Source organism: Erpetoichthys calabaricus, chromosome 11 (genome assembly GCF_900747795.2).
Source record: "Erpetoichthys calabaricus chromosome 11, fErpCal1.3, whole genome shotgun sequence".
Lineage (NCBI taxonomy): Eukaryota > Metazoa > Chordata > Cladistia > Polypteriformes > Polypteridae > Erpetoichthys > Erpetoichthys calabaricus.
In genome coordinates this window covers 88,135,753-88,153,556 of record NC_041404.2, presented here as the reverse complement: position 1 = coordinate 88,153,556, position 17,804 = coordinate 88,135,753, and the positions used below count along the sequence as shown (strand labels likewise).

The 17,804-nt window shown below is 40.5% G+C and overlaps 1 protein-coding gene across 1 annotated transcript in view; it reads right to left on the bottom strand.

The window, feature by feature from the left end:
• LOC114661339 (protein KASH5-like) overlaps positions 1-12,090 on the bottom strand; it is an 81,578-nt gene extending 69,488 nt beyond the window's left edge. Inside the window, exons 1-2 of the mRNA XM_051933886.1 lie at positions 12,013-12,090; positions 8,393-8,459 (exon numbers count right to left, since the gene is read on the bottom strand). Of these exons, the coding sequence (XP_051789846.1) occupies positions 8,393-8,454 (62 nt within the window). The 5' untranslated portion in view covers positions 8,455-8,459; positions 12,013-12,090. The remainder of the gene's footprint in view (positions 1-8,392; positions 8,460-12,012) is intronic.
• Positions 12,091-17,804: the final 5,714 nt, after the last annotated feature.

The window sequence follows — 17,804 nt, the reverse complement described above, 5'->3', positions numbered from 1 at the left end:
CTGTAGATAGTACTTAATTTGTTCAAATGGGGAAATTTATGGAATTTAGGATTATAAAAATATTTTTAACATGTACAGCCTGGATGCATGATGCCTACTAAGATGGCTGAGTTCTAGGAAGGTCACATGTGGAGCTAAAATATGGAAGATTTTTCTTAATTTTTTTTCTTTGATTTGTCACGAAAGCATGTCAAAAGGTCACCTTCTGGGCTCATCTGAGGTAAGCACTACCACCCCAGGACACGAGGGGGCACCATCACTGACAGTATGGTCTCTTTTTTCCAGTCACAGCTCAGAGAAACCACCCAATGAAGGCTACTGACTCCACCTATTTCGGTCTGGAGACTACAAAGCCAAGACATTCCTGGAAGGGGTTGTCTCATTTTGGGACCTCCAACCTGATCCCGTGACCACTTTTCAGAGCTCTGACTTTCCCTCCACCAATTTGGCAATATAGCCTACTTTTGTTTTGTGCAATATTGCACCACCGTACACCTGTGTATTTTTGGTGGACTGTTCAGTTATTAAAAATGGCAGTCCAGCTGGTGCCTCAACATTTCTTTGGTGGAGGTGTTTATTCCCTCAGTGGACGACAATTTCTTATGGTAAAAATTATTTTTCATTGAAATGCACCAGAACTTTTTAATTACATTACATTTACCAAAAACCTAACCATTGCATAAAACAAGAGGTGGATGTATAATAAGATATTGTCTTTCAAATTAGGATCTGCTTATACAGTAATCTTCACTGACACTGAGGTAGTGCTGGGCGGTATACCGGTTCATACCGAAAACCGTTTTTAATTTTTTTTATGGTATGGACTTTTCTTATACCGCAACACCGGTTTACATTGCCTAAACGACGTTTGGAACGTGGTGCAGCGGGAAACTGTTCAAGTGGGGACCTTTTTCACTGCTACACCGCTAAACACAGATTTGTTGCACTAGGGCTCTTTTTCACTGCTACACCACCAAATAGTGGGCGGTAGCATAGGTGTGCCGCGCGGTGAAAATGGACAGAGCTGAAAAAAAGCAGTGACGTCTGTCGCCTGGAGATGCTTTAGTTTTAAAAGGTCAGATGTGTAAATACTGTTTCTATACTACTGGATAATACTGCAAGCCAAGTTGTACTTGTTTTATTTGTTTTCAATACAGTGTAATGTAAGTGGGTACTGTGTAATAGTGTGACGACATTTTGACTTTATTCTCGACATTTCCACTTTAATCTTGACGCTTATGACGAGAATATATTCCTTTGACTTTATTCTCGTAATTTGTCATTAAAGTAGAACATCGTAAACTAAACTTCATCATAAAATAAATATTTAATGTACTAGATTTTCTCAAACCACGTCATAAGATATATAGCACATTAAATGCTTTGTGTTAAGTGATTCGTTCAGAGATGGGCGCAACTCTGAATGGATGGCATAATTAAACATGTATAACGAAGATATTTTTTAAAGTTCTGAACACTCCGTGGGCTAAGTTTATAACTAGTTTTAATTTCACAAAGACGTTTATCGTGTGGTGATTGGTTATGTGGTTATGTGGTGAAAGAAAAAGGAAGGATAGGAACTGGGGTTTTGGTAGCCTACGTCAGATAGAGACAGCATGCATGCAATAAAGATAGCCCGCTCAGAAGAACATGCATTGAATTCTGTGTTCGTGTCTCCGACCAGCAGATCGCAAACCCAACATTTACACAATATTTAAGTTAAACCTATGCGATAGCTATTTATACATCCAGTTTTTTGGAGCCTCGTCACACCTGCCATAAAGTTCTCTACACTGAACATACACCTGGGGACCCCTTACTGCGAGGGAGCAGCACTACCGCCTCACTACCGTGCATGTGTAATACCTGCTTTAATGCATTTCATCATGAAAATGATATCAAGTATTTATCTTAGCATTCTAAATTTTCAGGAAGCAGGAATATCATGAAGTGAATGGATTCTGTATGGTGATCGCTTAAGAAGCGTAGTGATTAACCACTGGGTCGGGGAACGTAACACAAAGCATTTAATGTGCTGCATTAATTTATGACGGGGTAAATTAAGTAATTGATTAAACATTGATTTTAGGAAGAAGTTTAGTTTACAACATTCTACTTTAATTATGAAGTAAACTATGAGAATAAAGTGGAAATGTCGACTTTAATCTCGACATAAACGGCGAGAATAAAGTGGAAATGTTGACTTTGTTCTCGACATAGTTTGTTTTTTTCTTCCCAGTATAGCTTAGCTTGAAGCAAGGTCCATATTAATGCAGTTTGCCTAAATGATGGTTCAGCTGGTAAAGATGTCATCACCAAGTTGCACTTGTTGTATTTTATTTTAATTTGGTGAATACTGTGTAATGCACCTGGGCTTGAAGTCTTGAAGTAATAGTGCAACTATCAGTAATAATACTATTATTTATTTTATTGTTATTATTTATTAGTTTAAATATTATGCAGTTTAATGATGATAAAGTTGTTTAAAAAGTCACTTTAACGTGTCAGTGGACAGAGATTGTTAACATTAACAGAAAGTGTAGTTGTTTTACAAAAAATATTTACAATTTATTCCTTTTCTAAAACATATTCGGTGCAATACAATTTTTGACAAGCACTTCTGGATATTTTACTAAGTCTAAATGCCTCTTTGTATGGTTGAAAATATGTTGTCAAAATTATAGTTTGTTTTTGCAAAATTTGTTCAATAAAAAGGTTCTATATTTTGGCTGCATCTGTCATGCAATGTGATACCTTCTCCATTAGTGCCACCCCCTTGAAAACTATCACTTTATGGGGCAATGCAAAACTGTATTAATACTTGTGTGCACATTAAAATGTTTTTTTTTTTGTACAATGTACAATACTCTTGACAGTGGATAGGTTATTCTTAGCCAGTAATTGCAGTGGAAAATGTGGTTAACATCCACTCATGCATGGGGAAAAAAATACCGTCGAATACCGTGAAACCGGGATAATTTAGAAAAATACCATGATATAGAATTTTGGTCATACCGCCCACCCCTACACTGAGGTATAGAAATTTTATACAGATCAATGATTACAGAACAGTAAAGTATATAACCATGCAATACAAAAAATTTCTACAAATCCTCTTTCATGTTTACTTGGTGTTTGAAATACATTTACACTCAAAGTTAGATACTGGTGTGTATTCAAAAACACAGTATACACAAAGCCTTAAGAAAATGAGTACAGTGAATAGCGAATTTGGAAGAAGAAAAAAAAACTTTCTCAAAGGCAAATAAAGAACTTAGTACATGCTAGCCTAACACTACAATACCCTAAGCAATTTTTCAAATTTTACTTCATACAGGGCAATTAAAATCACTTTCAGTCACAGTGTGCTTTAAAATGCCAAAAGAATCACAAAAATGTATTGAAAATAACAATTTAACATTATAATAAAGAAAACATTACAGAAAACACAAAAAAAGCTGGGAAGCGCATGTGCTATTATCTGTGTACAAGGGGCCCTGAAATGGACTAGTGCCCTATCCATGGCTGACACCTGTCTTGTACCTGATGCTGCCAGAATAGGCTATAGCTACTGGATTAAACTGTTTTTACCAGTATGTATACAAAAATGAACCACTGGCAGTTAACAGTATTAATTCATATGTATACCTGATAAATTTCACAAGTTTGAAAAGGAACAAAAACCTTCAGGATAGGATAGTAACTGGACAAAATTATACAAACAGATACAAAGGAAGAGTAACATACAAAATAATAAAATAAAATAGTATAGATTATAATGCATAATGTAAAATAGTTTAAAATGTAAGATTACAAAACAGGATGATATTTAACAGAATAGGATAAGATAAAGATTTTGGATACAGCATTCAAAACTCACTGAGCTATAGTAATATTACACATTGACTTTATTACAAAACAAATATGTTGAATAATTAGAAGCCAGGAAACTTCTAAATAAGGCGACAGTAATTATAAAAAATACAGAGAACAGTTTGATCATACATCTAAAAGTAAATGCTAAAACAGATTCATCTGTAAGATTAGATCAAGGAATAATCTCCCAAAGAATATGAGCCATGGAGCCAAATAAGTATGTGCCAAGAGGTGCATTATGAAATTTTGAAAAATGAAAAGACCAACATGATAAGATTCCAGTTATCCAATAGGTTTATATGGTGTAACCAACACAGTCAAGTATTTTGGAGTGGTGGAACAAAAAAATTGATACAGTCATTAAGCATGTGTTGAAGATGATTCAAGATTTGATATCACATCAAATAAATAATAAATAATGTGGTTAAAGTGATTTGGTAGATAACATTGTAACCACATTAGGTAAATATCATGTCACATGCCAAGAAAAATATAAAAAATGATGACATATTTGTTTGTGCATAAAGACAACAAAATAACTGTTCACAATAGAAATAATTTCATCAGTGTGTAAATATGCTTCCTCATAAATGTGTATTATATCCATATACAGTGGGTATAGAAAAGAATCACCCCCTTCGAAGTATTCCCATTTTTTGCTTTATAGCCTTAAATGAAAACACACACAAATAATATTTCTTCCCAGCTTTACTTACTCAATGCAAAATATAACATCCAAGTGAAAGATATCACAGCTACAGTTCAAACAAATTATAAAAAAATCAAAAACAAGACATAATGAGATTAATAAAGGATCACACCCCCCAATGTCAATATTTTGTTGAACCACCTACCTTTTGCTTTAATGACAACCTTGAGTCTGTTGGGATACTTTTCTATCAGTTTTGCACATCTAGATAGAGCAATATTTGCCCTCTCTTCTTTACAGAACTGTTCAAGTTCGGTTAAATTGGATGGTGAGCGTTGATGGACTGCTATCTTAAAATCTTTCCACAGATTTTAAATGGGATTTAGGTCTGGGCTATGACTGGGTCACATGAGGACATTCACCTTTTTCTCCTTCAGCCACTCTGTGGTCAATTTTGCTGTGTGCTTCGGGTCGTTGTTATTTTGAAAGGTGAACATTCTGCCCATCTTCAACTTTCTGGCAGAGTAGCAGGTTTTCCTCAAGAATTTGATGGTATTTTACCTCATCCATTTTTCCTTCTACCCTAAAGAGAGCACCAGGCCCTGCGGCAGAGAAGCACCCTCACAACAGGATGCTGCCACCTCCATGCTTTACTGTAGGTATGGTGTGTTATGGATGGAGAGCTGCACTAGATTTCCGCCAGGTGTACCGTTTGGTATTGAGACCAAATAGTTTGATTTTGGTCTCATCTGACCATAAGACCTTTTTCCACTTGGCATCAGAATCTTCAAGGTGCATTCTGGCAAATCTCAAACGAGCCTTAATGTGGCCTTTCTTGAGAAGTGTCTTTTTCCTTGCGATCCTCCCGAACAAGCCACAATTGTGGAGCGCTTGTGAAATTGTTGTCACATGCACTCATTGACCACTCCATCCATCCATCCATTGTCTCCCGCTTATCCGAGGTCGGGTCGCGGGGGCAGCAGCTTGAGCAGAGATGCCCAGACTTCCCTCTCCCCGGCCACTTCTTCTAGCTCTTCCGGGAGAATCCCGAGGCGTTCCCAGGCCAGCCGGGAGACATAGTCCCTCCAGCGTGTCCTGGGTCTTCCCCGGGGCCTCCTCCCGGATAGACGTGCCCGGAACACCTCACCAGGGAGGCGTCCAGGAGGCATCCTGATCAGATGCCCGAGCCACCTCATCTGACTCCTCTCGATGCGGAGGAGCAGCGGCTCTACTCTGAGCCCCTCCCGGATGATTGAGCTTCTCACCCTATTTTTAAGGGAAAGCCCAGACACCCTGCGGAGGAAACTCATTTCAGCCGCTGGTATTCGCGGTCTCGTTCTTTCGGTCACTACCCATAGCTCATGACCATAGGTGAGGGTAGGAACATAGATCAACTGGTAAATTGAGAGCTTCGCCTTGCGGCTCAGCTCCTTTTTCACCACGACAGACCGATGCAGCGCCCGCATTACTGCGGATGCCGCACCGATCCGCCTGTCGATCTCGCGCTCCATTCTTCCCTCACTCGTGAACAAGCCCCCGAGATACTTGAACTCCTCCACTTGGGGCAGGATCTCGCTACCAACCCTGAGAGGGCACTCCACCCTTTTCCGGCTGAGGACCATGGTCTCTGATTTGGAGGTGCTGATTCTCATCCCAGCCGCTTCACACTCAGCTGCGAACCGATCCAGAGAGAGCTGAAGATCACGGCCTGATGAAGCAAACAGGACAACATCATCCGCAAAAAGCAGTGACCCAATCCTGAGCCCACCAAACCGGACCCCCTCAACACCCTGGCTGCGCCTAGAAATTCTGTCCATAAAAGTTATGAACAGAATCGGTGACAAAGGGCAGCCCTGGCGGAGTCCAACTCTCACTGGAAATGGGTTCGACTTACTGCCGGCAATGCGGACCAAGCTCTGGCACCGATCGTACAGGGACCGAACAGCCCTTATCAGGGGGGCCGGTACCCCATGCTCTCGGAGTACCCCCCACAGGATTCCCCGAGGGACACGGTCGAATGCCTTTTCCAAGTCCACAAAACACATGCAGACTGGTTGGGCAAACTCCCATGCACCCTCCAGGACTCTGCTAAGGGTGTAGAGCTGGTCCACTGTTCCGCGACCAGGACGAAAACCACACTGTTCCTCCTGAATCCGAGGCTCGACTATCCGACGGACCCTCCTCTCCAGGACCCCTGAATAGACTTTTCCAGGGAGGCTGAGGAGTGTGATCCCTCTGTAGTTGGAACACACCCTCCGATCCCCCCTTCTTAAAGAGGGGGACCACCACCCCGGTCTGCCAATCCAGAGGCACTGTCCCTGATGTCCATGCGATGTTGCAGAGGCGTGTCAACCAAGACAGTCCTACAACATCCAGAGCCTTGAGGAACTCCAGGCGTATCTCATCCACCCCCAGGGCCCTGCCACCAAGGAGTTTTTGACCACCTCGGTGACCTCAGTCCCAGAGATGGGGGAGCCCACCTCTGAGTCCCCAGGCTCTGCTTCCTCATTGGAAGGCATGTTAATGGGATTGAGGAGGTCTTCGAAGTACTCCCCCCACCGACCCACAACATCCCGAGTCGAGGTCAGCAGTGCACCATCCCCACCATATACAGTGTTGACACTGCACTGCTTCCCCCTCCTGAGACGCTGGATGGTGGACCAGAATCTCCTCGAAGCCGTCCGAAAGTCGTTCTCCATGGCCTCCCCAAACTCCTCCCACGCCCGAGTTTTTGCCTCAGCAACCACCAAAGCCGCATTCCGCTTGGCCTGCCGGTACCTATCAGCTGCCTCCAGGGTCCCACAGGACAAAAGGGTCCTGTAGGACTCCTTCTTCAGCTTGACGGCATCCTTCACCGCCGGTGTCCACCAACGGGTTCGGGGATTGCCGCCACGACAGGCACCGACCACCTTACGGCCACAGCTCCGGTCAGCTGCCTCAACAATAGAGGCACGGAACATGGCCCATTCGGACTCAATGTCCCCCACCTCCCTCGGGATGTGGTCGAAGTTCTGCCGGAGGTGGGAGTTGAAGCTACTTCTGACAGGGGGCTCTGCCAGACGTTCCCAGCAGACCCTCACAACACGTTTGGGCCTACCACGCCTGACCAGCATCCTCCCACACCATCGAAGCCAACTCACCACCAGGTGGTGATCAGTTGACAGCTCCGCCCCTCTCTTCACCCGAGTTTGCCATAAAATCCTGTAACTCCTTCAAAGTTGCCATTGGCCTCTTGGTAGCCTCTCTTACCAGTTCCCTCCTTGCTCTTCCATCTATTTTTCAGGGACAGCCGGATCCAGGGAGGGTCCTAATAGTACCAAACACTTGCCACGTCTTTATTATGGACTTTACTGTGCTCCTTGGGATTGATAAAGCCTTTAAGATTTTTTTGTATCCATCTCCTGCCTTATGTCTGTCCACAACTCTATCTCTGAGATCTTTTGAAAGTGGCTTGCCACCAAGTCAGTTGTTTGCTGTCTATTACACTACCAAGCAAGGGAATGCTCCAGGACCAGCTATTTTTATGCTTCACTAATCACACTGATTACAATTGATCACAGGTGGAAGCCAGTAACCATGGTCTGCAATGGAAATGGTGCTTACTTATACCTGATTGAGTTTAGGAGGGGGGTGTTCCTTTATTAATCTCAGTATTTCTTGTTTTTTATTTTTTTAAATTCTTCTGAACTGTAGCTGTAATATCTTTCACTTGGATGTTATAGATTGCATTGAGTAAGTAAAGCTGGAAAAAATATTGGTTTGTGTGTTTGCATTTAAGGCTGTAAAGCAAAAAAAAGGAAATATTTCAAAGGGGGTGATTCTTTTCTATACCCACTGTACCTCTAAATTATCAACTACAGTACTCACATAGTTTCCCTGTTAAAATCATAAGCACAATCTTCTACTTGGGTTGTACTCCTCACTGTCATCCCATCTGAGAATAGTGAAGAAAAATTACATTTAGATTAACTTACAATATAATATGAGCCCAGCATGATACCAGATGACAGAAATAACTAAAATATTATAATACAAGAATACAATTGTCAAGTAATGGTCTTAACACTAATCATGGTGATAGCCTGCACATCCAAGTAAGAATTTCTCTGAAAATTCCAGGTGCCTAGAAACAGTGTCTTCCAATCCAAGCCATGGGGAACTGATGGGTTAAATTTAACAGGTCTCCCATGAGCTACTCCATTATGATGTATGTGCTCATCTACTGATTTAGAAAGGGCATCACCACTCTGCCCTCCAAAATCATTTACATTTACATGACTGTCTGCTTACTTTAAATGGGGATGCCCCACAACCTCCCCCACTCTCCAAAATTCTTCACATACACATGGCATCTGTGGGCTTTAAAGGGGGCCCACCAATCATTTAAGATGCCTTCAAAACATAGTACCAGTATTTATTTTCTTTCACTTCAAGAACTAGAGAAAAAACCCCAAAAGTAAAAACAATCAATATAGTGCATGGTCCACCTAAATGTGCAGCCTGTAAAAATCACTGCTGTTTGTAATAAGTTAAACATGATTCAGCTTATTGGATGCCTATAGCTTTGGCAAAAAGAAATGTAAGCTTGAACATACAATTGATGAAAAACATTTTATTTGTTTTTCCAGTTGGAGCTCAAGCAGATGAAGTGACTTGTTCATAGTTACACAGTGTTGATAGCAGGATTTGAACCCATAATCTCAGGGTGTGAAGTCCAAAGCTTAACCACTATACCACACTGCCTGCTAATAATATTATTCCCTGGTTAAAAAAAAGGAAAAAAATACAAATATTGTATACAGAAAACTACTTAATTACAGAGTACTTCCGACACATTCGATTAACTGATGGAAAATGTAACTGAGGTAAACACCCACAGACATTGAGGCCATTTCAAGTTCTTATACTGAAAAATTTTGACACGTCAGGCAAAACTTGCTTGTGGAAGACCATACAATCTCCACAGCATTAGAATTTAGAAATCCAAAACTGTAAAACAGCAGTAAAATACACTTTTGTCATCATGCCCCCTGCCTAACAAACATAGAAATCTGTTATTTACAACACAAAATAATAATGCCATCTAATGAAACACAATTCAATAAAGTAAATGATTCCTCAACTGTAGTTTCCAAGGAATATGACTTTAAACATGGTAAAAATACTTAGTAGCTCTTTTTTTTTTTTACCAAGTATTGCACTTTCTAACAAAGACAGTGATTCAACAATACCTTAGCGCTTATAATGATAACCATTATCCATTGTAGAAAAAAAATCAACATTTTAACATTTTAATTTCTTTATCTGCAAATTAACACATCTACTTCATTCATTTTTTTAACAGTTTCAGACTTCTGTTCAATCGGATGCTGCTTCAAAGTTCAAATCCTAGTTTGGTGACTATGTGAGTGGGATCGGCATAATCTTCTAATGTCCACATGCATGCCCACTATTACTTTAGTTTCCCTAAGTCTAGAAGTGAGGTATACACAGTGCATCCGGAAAGTATTCACAGCGCATCACTTTTTCAACATTTTTTTATGTTACAGCCTTATTCCAAAATGGATTAAATTCATTTTTTTCCTCAGAATTCTACACACAACACCCCATAATGACAACATGAAAAAAGTTTACTTGAGGTTTTTGCAAATTTATTAAAAATAAAAAAACTGAGAAATCACATGTACATAAGTATTCACAGCATTAGCTCAATACTTTGTCGATGCACCTTTCGCAGCAATTACAGCCTCAAATCTTTTTGAATATGATGCCACAAGCTTGGCACACCTATCCTTGGCCAGTCTCGCCCATTCCTCTTTGCAGCACCTCTCAAGCTCCATCAGGTTGGATGGGAAGCGTCGGTGCACAGCCATTTTAAGATCTCTCCAGAGATGTTCAATCAGATTCAAGTCTGGGCTCTGGCTGGGCCACTCAAGGACATTCACAGAGTTGTCCTGAAGCCACTCCTTTGATATCTTGGCTGTGTGCTTAGGGTCGTTGTCCTGCTGAAAGATGAACCGTCACCCCAGTCTGAGGTCAAGAGCGCTCTGGAGCAGGTTTTCTTCCAGGATGTCTCTGTACATTGCTGCAGTCATCTTTCCCTTTACCCTGACTAGTCTCCCAGTCCCTGCCGCTGAAAAACATCCCCACAGCATGATGCTGCCACCACCATGCTTCACTGTAGGGATGGAATTGGCCTGGTGATGAGCTGTGCCTGGTTTCCTCCAAACGTGACGCCTGGCATTCATACCAAAGAGTTCAATCTTTGTCTCATCAAACCAGAGAATTTTCTTTCGCATGGTCTGAGAGTCCTTCAGGTGCCTTTTGGCAAACTCCAGGCGGGCTGCCATGTGCCTTTTACTAAGGAGTGGCTTCCGTCTGGCCACTCTACCATACAGGCCTGATTGGTGGATTGCTGCAGAGATGTTTGTCCTTCTAGAAAGTTCTCCTCTCTCCACAGAGGACCTCTGGAGCTCTGACAGAGTGACCATGGGGTTCTTGGTCACCTCCCTGACTAAGGCCCTTCTCCCCCAATCACTCAGTTTTGATGGCCGGCCAGCTCTAGGAAGAGTCCTGGTGGTTTTGAACTTCTTCCACTTACGGATGATGGAGGCCACTGTGCTCCTTGGGACCTTCAAAGCAGCAGAAATGTTTCTGTAACCTTCGCCAGATTTGTGCCTCGAGACAATCCTATCTTGGAGGTCTACAGAAAATTCCTTTAACTTCATGCTTGGTTTGTGCTCTGACATGAACTGTCAACTGTGGGACCTTATATAGACAGGTGTGTGCCTTTCCAAATCATGTCCAATCAACTGAATTTACCTCAGGTGGACTCCAATTAAACTGCAGAAACATCTCAAGGAGGATCAGGGGAAACAGGATGCACCTGAGCTCAATTTTGAGCTTCATGGCAAAGGCTGTGAATACTTATGTTCATGTGCTTTCTCAATTTTTTTATTTTTAATAAATTTGCAAAAATCTCAAGTAAACTTTTTTCACGTTGTCATTATGGGGTGTTGTGTGTAGAATTCTGAGGAAAAAAATGAATTTAATCCATTTTGGAATAAGGCTGTAACATAACAAAATGTGGAAAAAGTGATGCGCTGTGAATGCTTTCCGGATGCACTGTATATAGGTGTGCTCTACAGTAGTCAGACACAATACATTGGACCATATGTTCCAGAGTTAGACTCCACCTCCTATGACCTCAAATGAGACTAGTATGGGGGAATGTCAGTGTGTTTGTGAGTGTGGAAAGTGATGGACTGGCATCCTACCTTGGTTTGATTCCTGCCTTGCCCTTGATGCATCTAGAAATGGAAATATACAGATAAACTTGGATTTATTTGAATTGAAAAAGTTTGAAGGTGGACAGATAAATAAATAAATATGAATAATGAAAAGAACAAAATAACTATAACCACGTGTTACATTTAAAAACAGTTATGTATTACCTCTGCACAAATTTACAAATCATATAAACATACCAGTATGCACAAGAAAACAAGGTTCATCTTCTATGTTTTCTGTGATGCCTGACCTACAAAAAAAATAAAAGCAACAGACAAAATCAGTTGATACCCAGAATTATTCTCTGTCAAATTAAAAGCATGTCATAAGATAAAGTATATTAACCAAGAAAATTTCACAAAGCAATGGATGCAAATTATACAAATTACAATCACTTATATACAAATATTTAAGTAACACCAAAAATTGAAGTTATTTTTATGATATTTAACTCTATGTTTTAAATAGTCTTGAAGATACTCCAGTTCCAGCCGTACATTTGCCAACTCCAAGATGCAGATTCCTGTAATAATATATATCAGGTGATATGGTCTCATATCTGGGCAGCATTTTAGTGTTGTGCCCTTACAGTACAAATGTGAAGTCTCATAAAGTGAAGGCCAGGCAACAAGGAAATATACAATCTATATGCATATCTCCGTTACTTGCTCTCTTCACTCCTATACTGTTTATTTTATAGCTGCACAGCTTTTCTTTCTCTGATGGCAGCTCCTCAGCTATCTTGTAAAATGAAACACATCTTCACTCATAAAGTGCTTAGCACTGGTAACATTGGAACAAACGGCAGTTACATTATAATTGCAGCCCATAGTGAGATTGCAAATTCACACACACATTGGATGAACAAAATATTCAAGTGGGGAATCATTACTGAGTAATACTATGTAGCTCTATGAGAATAAAATGATGTAACAATGGTCAATGGAAACCAAAATCGCCAACCGTTTGATCACACTGAAAATTAAAATTAAAAACTGAAATCATAGGCTGATCCAATTTTTCTAAAATTTCATCACAGCAACTCATAATGTGACTTGGCGGTGTGCATGGCCCTGACGTGCCTGCATGCACTACTGACAACATCTGGGTATGTTTTTGATGAGACGGCGGATAGTGTTCTGGAGGATCTCCTTCCAGACCTGGATCAGGGCATCTGTGAGCTCCTTGGCAGTCTGTTGTACTACTTGGCAGCATCATGATGCAACGATACATAACGTCCAAAAGGTTCTCAGTTGGATTCAGGTCTGGAGAAAGTGTGGGCCAGTCAATGGTATCAATGTCTTCATCATTCGGGAACTACCTGCACACTCTCACCACAAAAGTTACTTGTAATTTTTCTTTTTCACCCTAACAACTGTAAGTGTCAACATAATAATAGGTTCCTTAGCCATAATATCCCGCAATAATATGAAATCAAGCTTAAAGCTCTTTTATGAAACAACGCACTACTTTTACATAACACTAGAATCCCTAAAGCCTACAAAAACATTTGTAATGCCAGGCCACCTCAAATTCCTTCATAACTCCTCATCAGCGTCTTTGTTTTGCAAATGTGTCAATCAGCACTGGCAGCAAGCAGCCTGCTATCACAACCCCCACCATGGCAGCTCAAGTCAAGTCAGACGCAAAATTCTCAGAGCTGAATTCTCTTTATCTGGGAGCTAGGAGTCTGGAATTGTATAGGGTAAATAATATATTGTTTTTTGGAATACATACTGTTCATTAAATGTGTGTTCCGTGTCTAGAATAATTTGTGTAAATGTAGGATGACAGGAAATGCGAGGCAAAAAATGTTGAACACATAACTAAAACAGAAACCTCTTTCATGCTATGGTAATAATTGACAAAATGTTGACATGAAGGGTATAATGTGTGAAGACTGAAGTCCAAATATCAAAGTAACACTTTCACAAAAGGTATAACAAACTAAGTGCCCTTTTATTCAAAAACATAACTGAAGAAAATGAAATTGTTCAATTTGCATGTTACTGGCAATGTGTAAAACTGAAGTCCAACTATTAATCGATACAAAGCAGACACGTCTGCTTGGCTGGTGCAGAGGTAAGAACTGCTGCCTCATGATCAAGCCGTTGCAGGTTTGATCCCGGGTCCTACTTTCAATTACTATTTTGAGTAGTGAGCCGCTATTATTGTTATTATTATATAATAAAAAACATGTAACAGCCAGTGTAAATTTATGGTACGTGTAAAAGTTAGAGCCGAAGGGATAAAAGCAGACACACAAACACAGCTCAAATCATTTCTTCTTGGTGTCTTATTGAGCAAACAGACACTGTAGTGTCTATGGTGGATGTTACTTTTCCTCATACACAGACATTCACATTAACATGTCATTTGAACTATTTTTTTATTCAAGAATCCAAGAATAAAACTGAATTAAAAAATCGTTCAAATTAAGTTTTATTCAAGAATCCAAGCAAACAACTGAATAAAAAAATAGTTCAAATAACATGTTGATATGTCGTTATACAGTATTGATGATGATGTTGTATGTTGATGCTTATATGTTTACATAATATGTTAATTTACAGAAATTAACAACACAGATGAAGATAAAATCATTGACCATAAAAATATAACCCACACATTTAGAGAGTACTATAAGTCTTCATATTCTACTCAGTTTAAAGACGGTAAGACACAATGAGTTTTTTAATACATTACAAATACCACAGATAGATACAGAGGAACTGGATAAACCTGACACTCTCAGAATTACTGGGTGCTATAAACTCACATCTGAGTGGGAAAGCAAAAGGCCCTGATGGCTACCCAGCTGAATTTTACAAAAACAATTTCAGACAAGTTAGCTCCACCATTATTTGCATCGTTTATGAATGCTACAGGCAACAAAATTTTACCTCAAACTTTTTGGCTAGCATTAATTACCGTCTTTCCAAAGAAAAATAAGGACTTACTACAATGTGCATCATACAGAACAATTTCATTTCTGAATAATGATGTTAAGATACTTTCCAAAGTTCTAGCTAGAAGGATTTAGAAAGTGCTTCCTTCTGTATATCACAAGACCAAATCAGATTTATTAAAGGCAGACACTTAGCTTCTAATCTTCAGCATTTGTTTAAATGTAATATACTCACCCATAAAAAGCATTTGACATAGTTGAATGAGACTACCTGTTCACCACACTGCAGAAATTTGGGTTTGGTCCAAATATATGTGCATGGATAAAACTACTTTATACTAGTCCAGAAACCTCTGTCTGTATTAATATTATGTCAAATTACTTCTAACTAAAACTTGGTGCTCGATAAGGCTGCCATCTGTTATCACTGCTTTTGGCAACTGTTATTGTGCCATTTAACACACTAGCAGAATTTGTGGAAGAAAATTAGACTTAGTGGTCACATAGTCATTTAAGATAAAGTGTTTTGATATGCTTTCCATATTAAAATATAACATTCATCTTAAACAAATGGTATAAGGGGTTAATACATGTCAGAAACCTATTCAGTCATATCAGAAAACCAGATCAATGTCAAGTGAAAAACAAAGACAAAAATGTAACACACATAATATATTGAAAGATAACTAAGAAATCAACAGACATCAATGTAAACAACCAGAATGAACAGTTGTTATATACACAGAAATTTCAAGGGTGGTGGATCAGCCCAAAGGGTATAAACAGAATAAGAATATAATAAAATAGACTTTTATTTTCACGGTGGCGCAGTGGTTGTGCTGCTACCTCGCAGTAAGGAAACCTGGGTTTGCTTCTTTGGTCCTCCCTGCGTGGAGTTTGCATGTTCTCCTCGTGTCTACGTGGGTTTCCTCCGGGTGCTCTAGTTTCCTCCCACAGTCCAAAGACATGCAGGTTAGGTGCATTGGCGATCCTAAATTGTCCCTAGTGTGTGATTGGTGTGTGAGTGTGGGTGTGTGTGTGCCCTGCGGTGGGCAGACACTCTGCCTGGGATTTGTTCCTGCCTTGTGCCGGCTGGGATTGGCTCCAGAAGACCCCCGTGACCCTGTGTTAGGATATAGCGGGTTGGACAATGATTGATTGACTGACTGACAATATCACTAAGAAACCTTTTCAATGTTAAGGACACTTTTGTTTAGCTGCCTTTGGCATCATATGCTTCTCACTCTTCAGGTACAATTTCTAGAGTTTCCTACTGTTTATATTCAGCTTTTGGCAGATAACAACCAAAAGAGTGGTATGTACTTCAAAAACATGATTTATGTTTTATGCATCAAATGGAAAAAGCTGAACTTTTGGCTTATTTTAATCCCACATCATACTCCTCAAACCCCTACGAATAGCACTACAGAGAATTACCATAGATACTCGCGTATAAGTCGAAAAATTTATGCCTTAAAATTCATTAAGAAAAACAGAATCAACTTATCCGCGGGGCAACACAATTGTCCATAGAATTTGGGTAATGACATTGTACACTCAACGCTTCACAGTGTTAAGTCACCGGTCATCTGCCGTTTCCCATGGTCTTTGAAATAATTATAAGCCAGCAATACTATTGCTAATTAGCTAGTTTTTTTTATAAATTCATTAAATAATTCTTTAAACTGTGAAATACTTGAATTTGAGCTTTAGCTTTTGCAGGTTTTGGATAACAAACATACCATTAGCTGCCACGTGCAACCAGATTTGGAATCAAAAGAACCAAGGCAACGCACACTATCAATGCGATGCAAGCGCAGCCCGCGATTCAGAAAATTTGAAAGTAGCTAAAAGCAGCATCAGGAGAGAGCAGCCTGAAGTAGTCCAGCAGCGGGTGATCTGTTGTGTCCAACAGCAAGCCATGCTGTCTTGTGAAGTCCGGTAGCTGTATCGGCTGCACGAATGCTTTCAGCTGGTAGCCGATCAGCTGGCGAAGCATTGGCTGGTGTCTGATCAGCTGATGCCGGCTTCTCACTCTCTTGCTCGATTCCTGATCACTGTCAATAAAATCCGATTCTGAAAAATCAGAGTCCGACTCAGTGATAATGTGCAAAACATCGTCTGCCGAGTGTTTTCTTTTCTGCACTTGCTTCGCTCCCTTGTGACATATCGACGCCAACTTGCCTTTGTTTAAATTTGTTTACATTTAGCAACTCACGCACACGCAAGGATTAGTTGCCGAGTCAACGAGTATAGCATTTCTCCAAGCACAAAGGGAATGCCTGTGACGTGACAGTGAGTTTTGTCGCTAGCATTTCTCCAAGCACAAAGGGAATGCCTGTGACGTGACAGTGAGTTTTGTCGCCATTAACAGCTGATTGTTGCCCTCTATCTCTGCCTACCTGTTTGTCTCGTCTGACAGTAGCTGAAAAGCAGCATCAGGAGAGAGCAGCCTGAAGTAGTACAGCAGTGGGTGATCTGTCGTGTCCTACAGCAAGTTATGCTGTCTTGTGAACTCCAGTAGCCAGTTCGGAACAATGTCTGGGTATTCCTCCCACACAAACCTTGCCGTAGCTGGATCGGCTGTGCGAATGCGTTCAGCTGGCAGCCGATCAGTTGGGGCGGCATTGGCTGGTGTCCGATCAGCTGATGCCGGCTTCTCACTCTCTTGCTCGATTCCTGATCACTGTCAATAAAAACCGATTCTGAAAAATCAGAGTCCGACTCAGCGATAATGTGCAAAACATCGTCTGCCGAGTGTTTTCTTTTCTGCACTCGCTTCGCTACCTTGTTACATATCGACGCCATCTTGCCTTTGTTTACATTTCGCAACTCACGCACATGTAAGGATTTCACCCTCTTGCTCGATTCCTGAACACTGTCAATAAAATCCGATTCTGAAAAATCAGAATCCAACTCAGCAATAATATGAAAAACGTCGTCTGCCGAGTGTTTTCTTTTCTGCACTCGCTTCGCTCCCTTGTAACATATCGACGCCATCTTGCCTTTGTTTACATTTCGCAACTCACGCACACGCAAGGATTAGTTGCAGAGTCAACGAGTCTAGCATTTCTCCAAGCA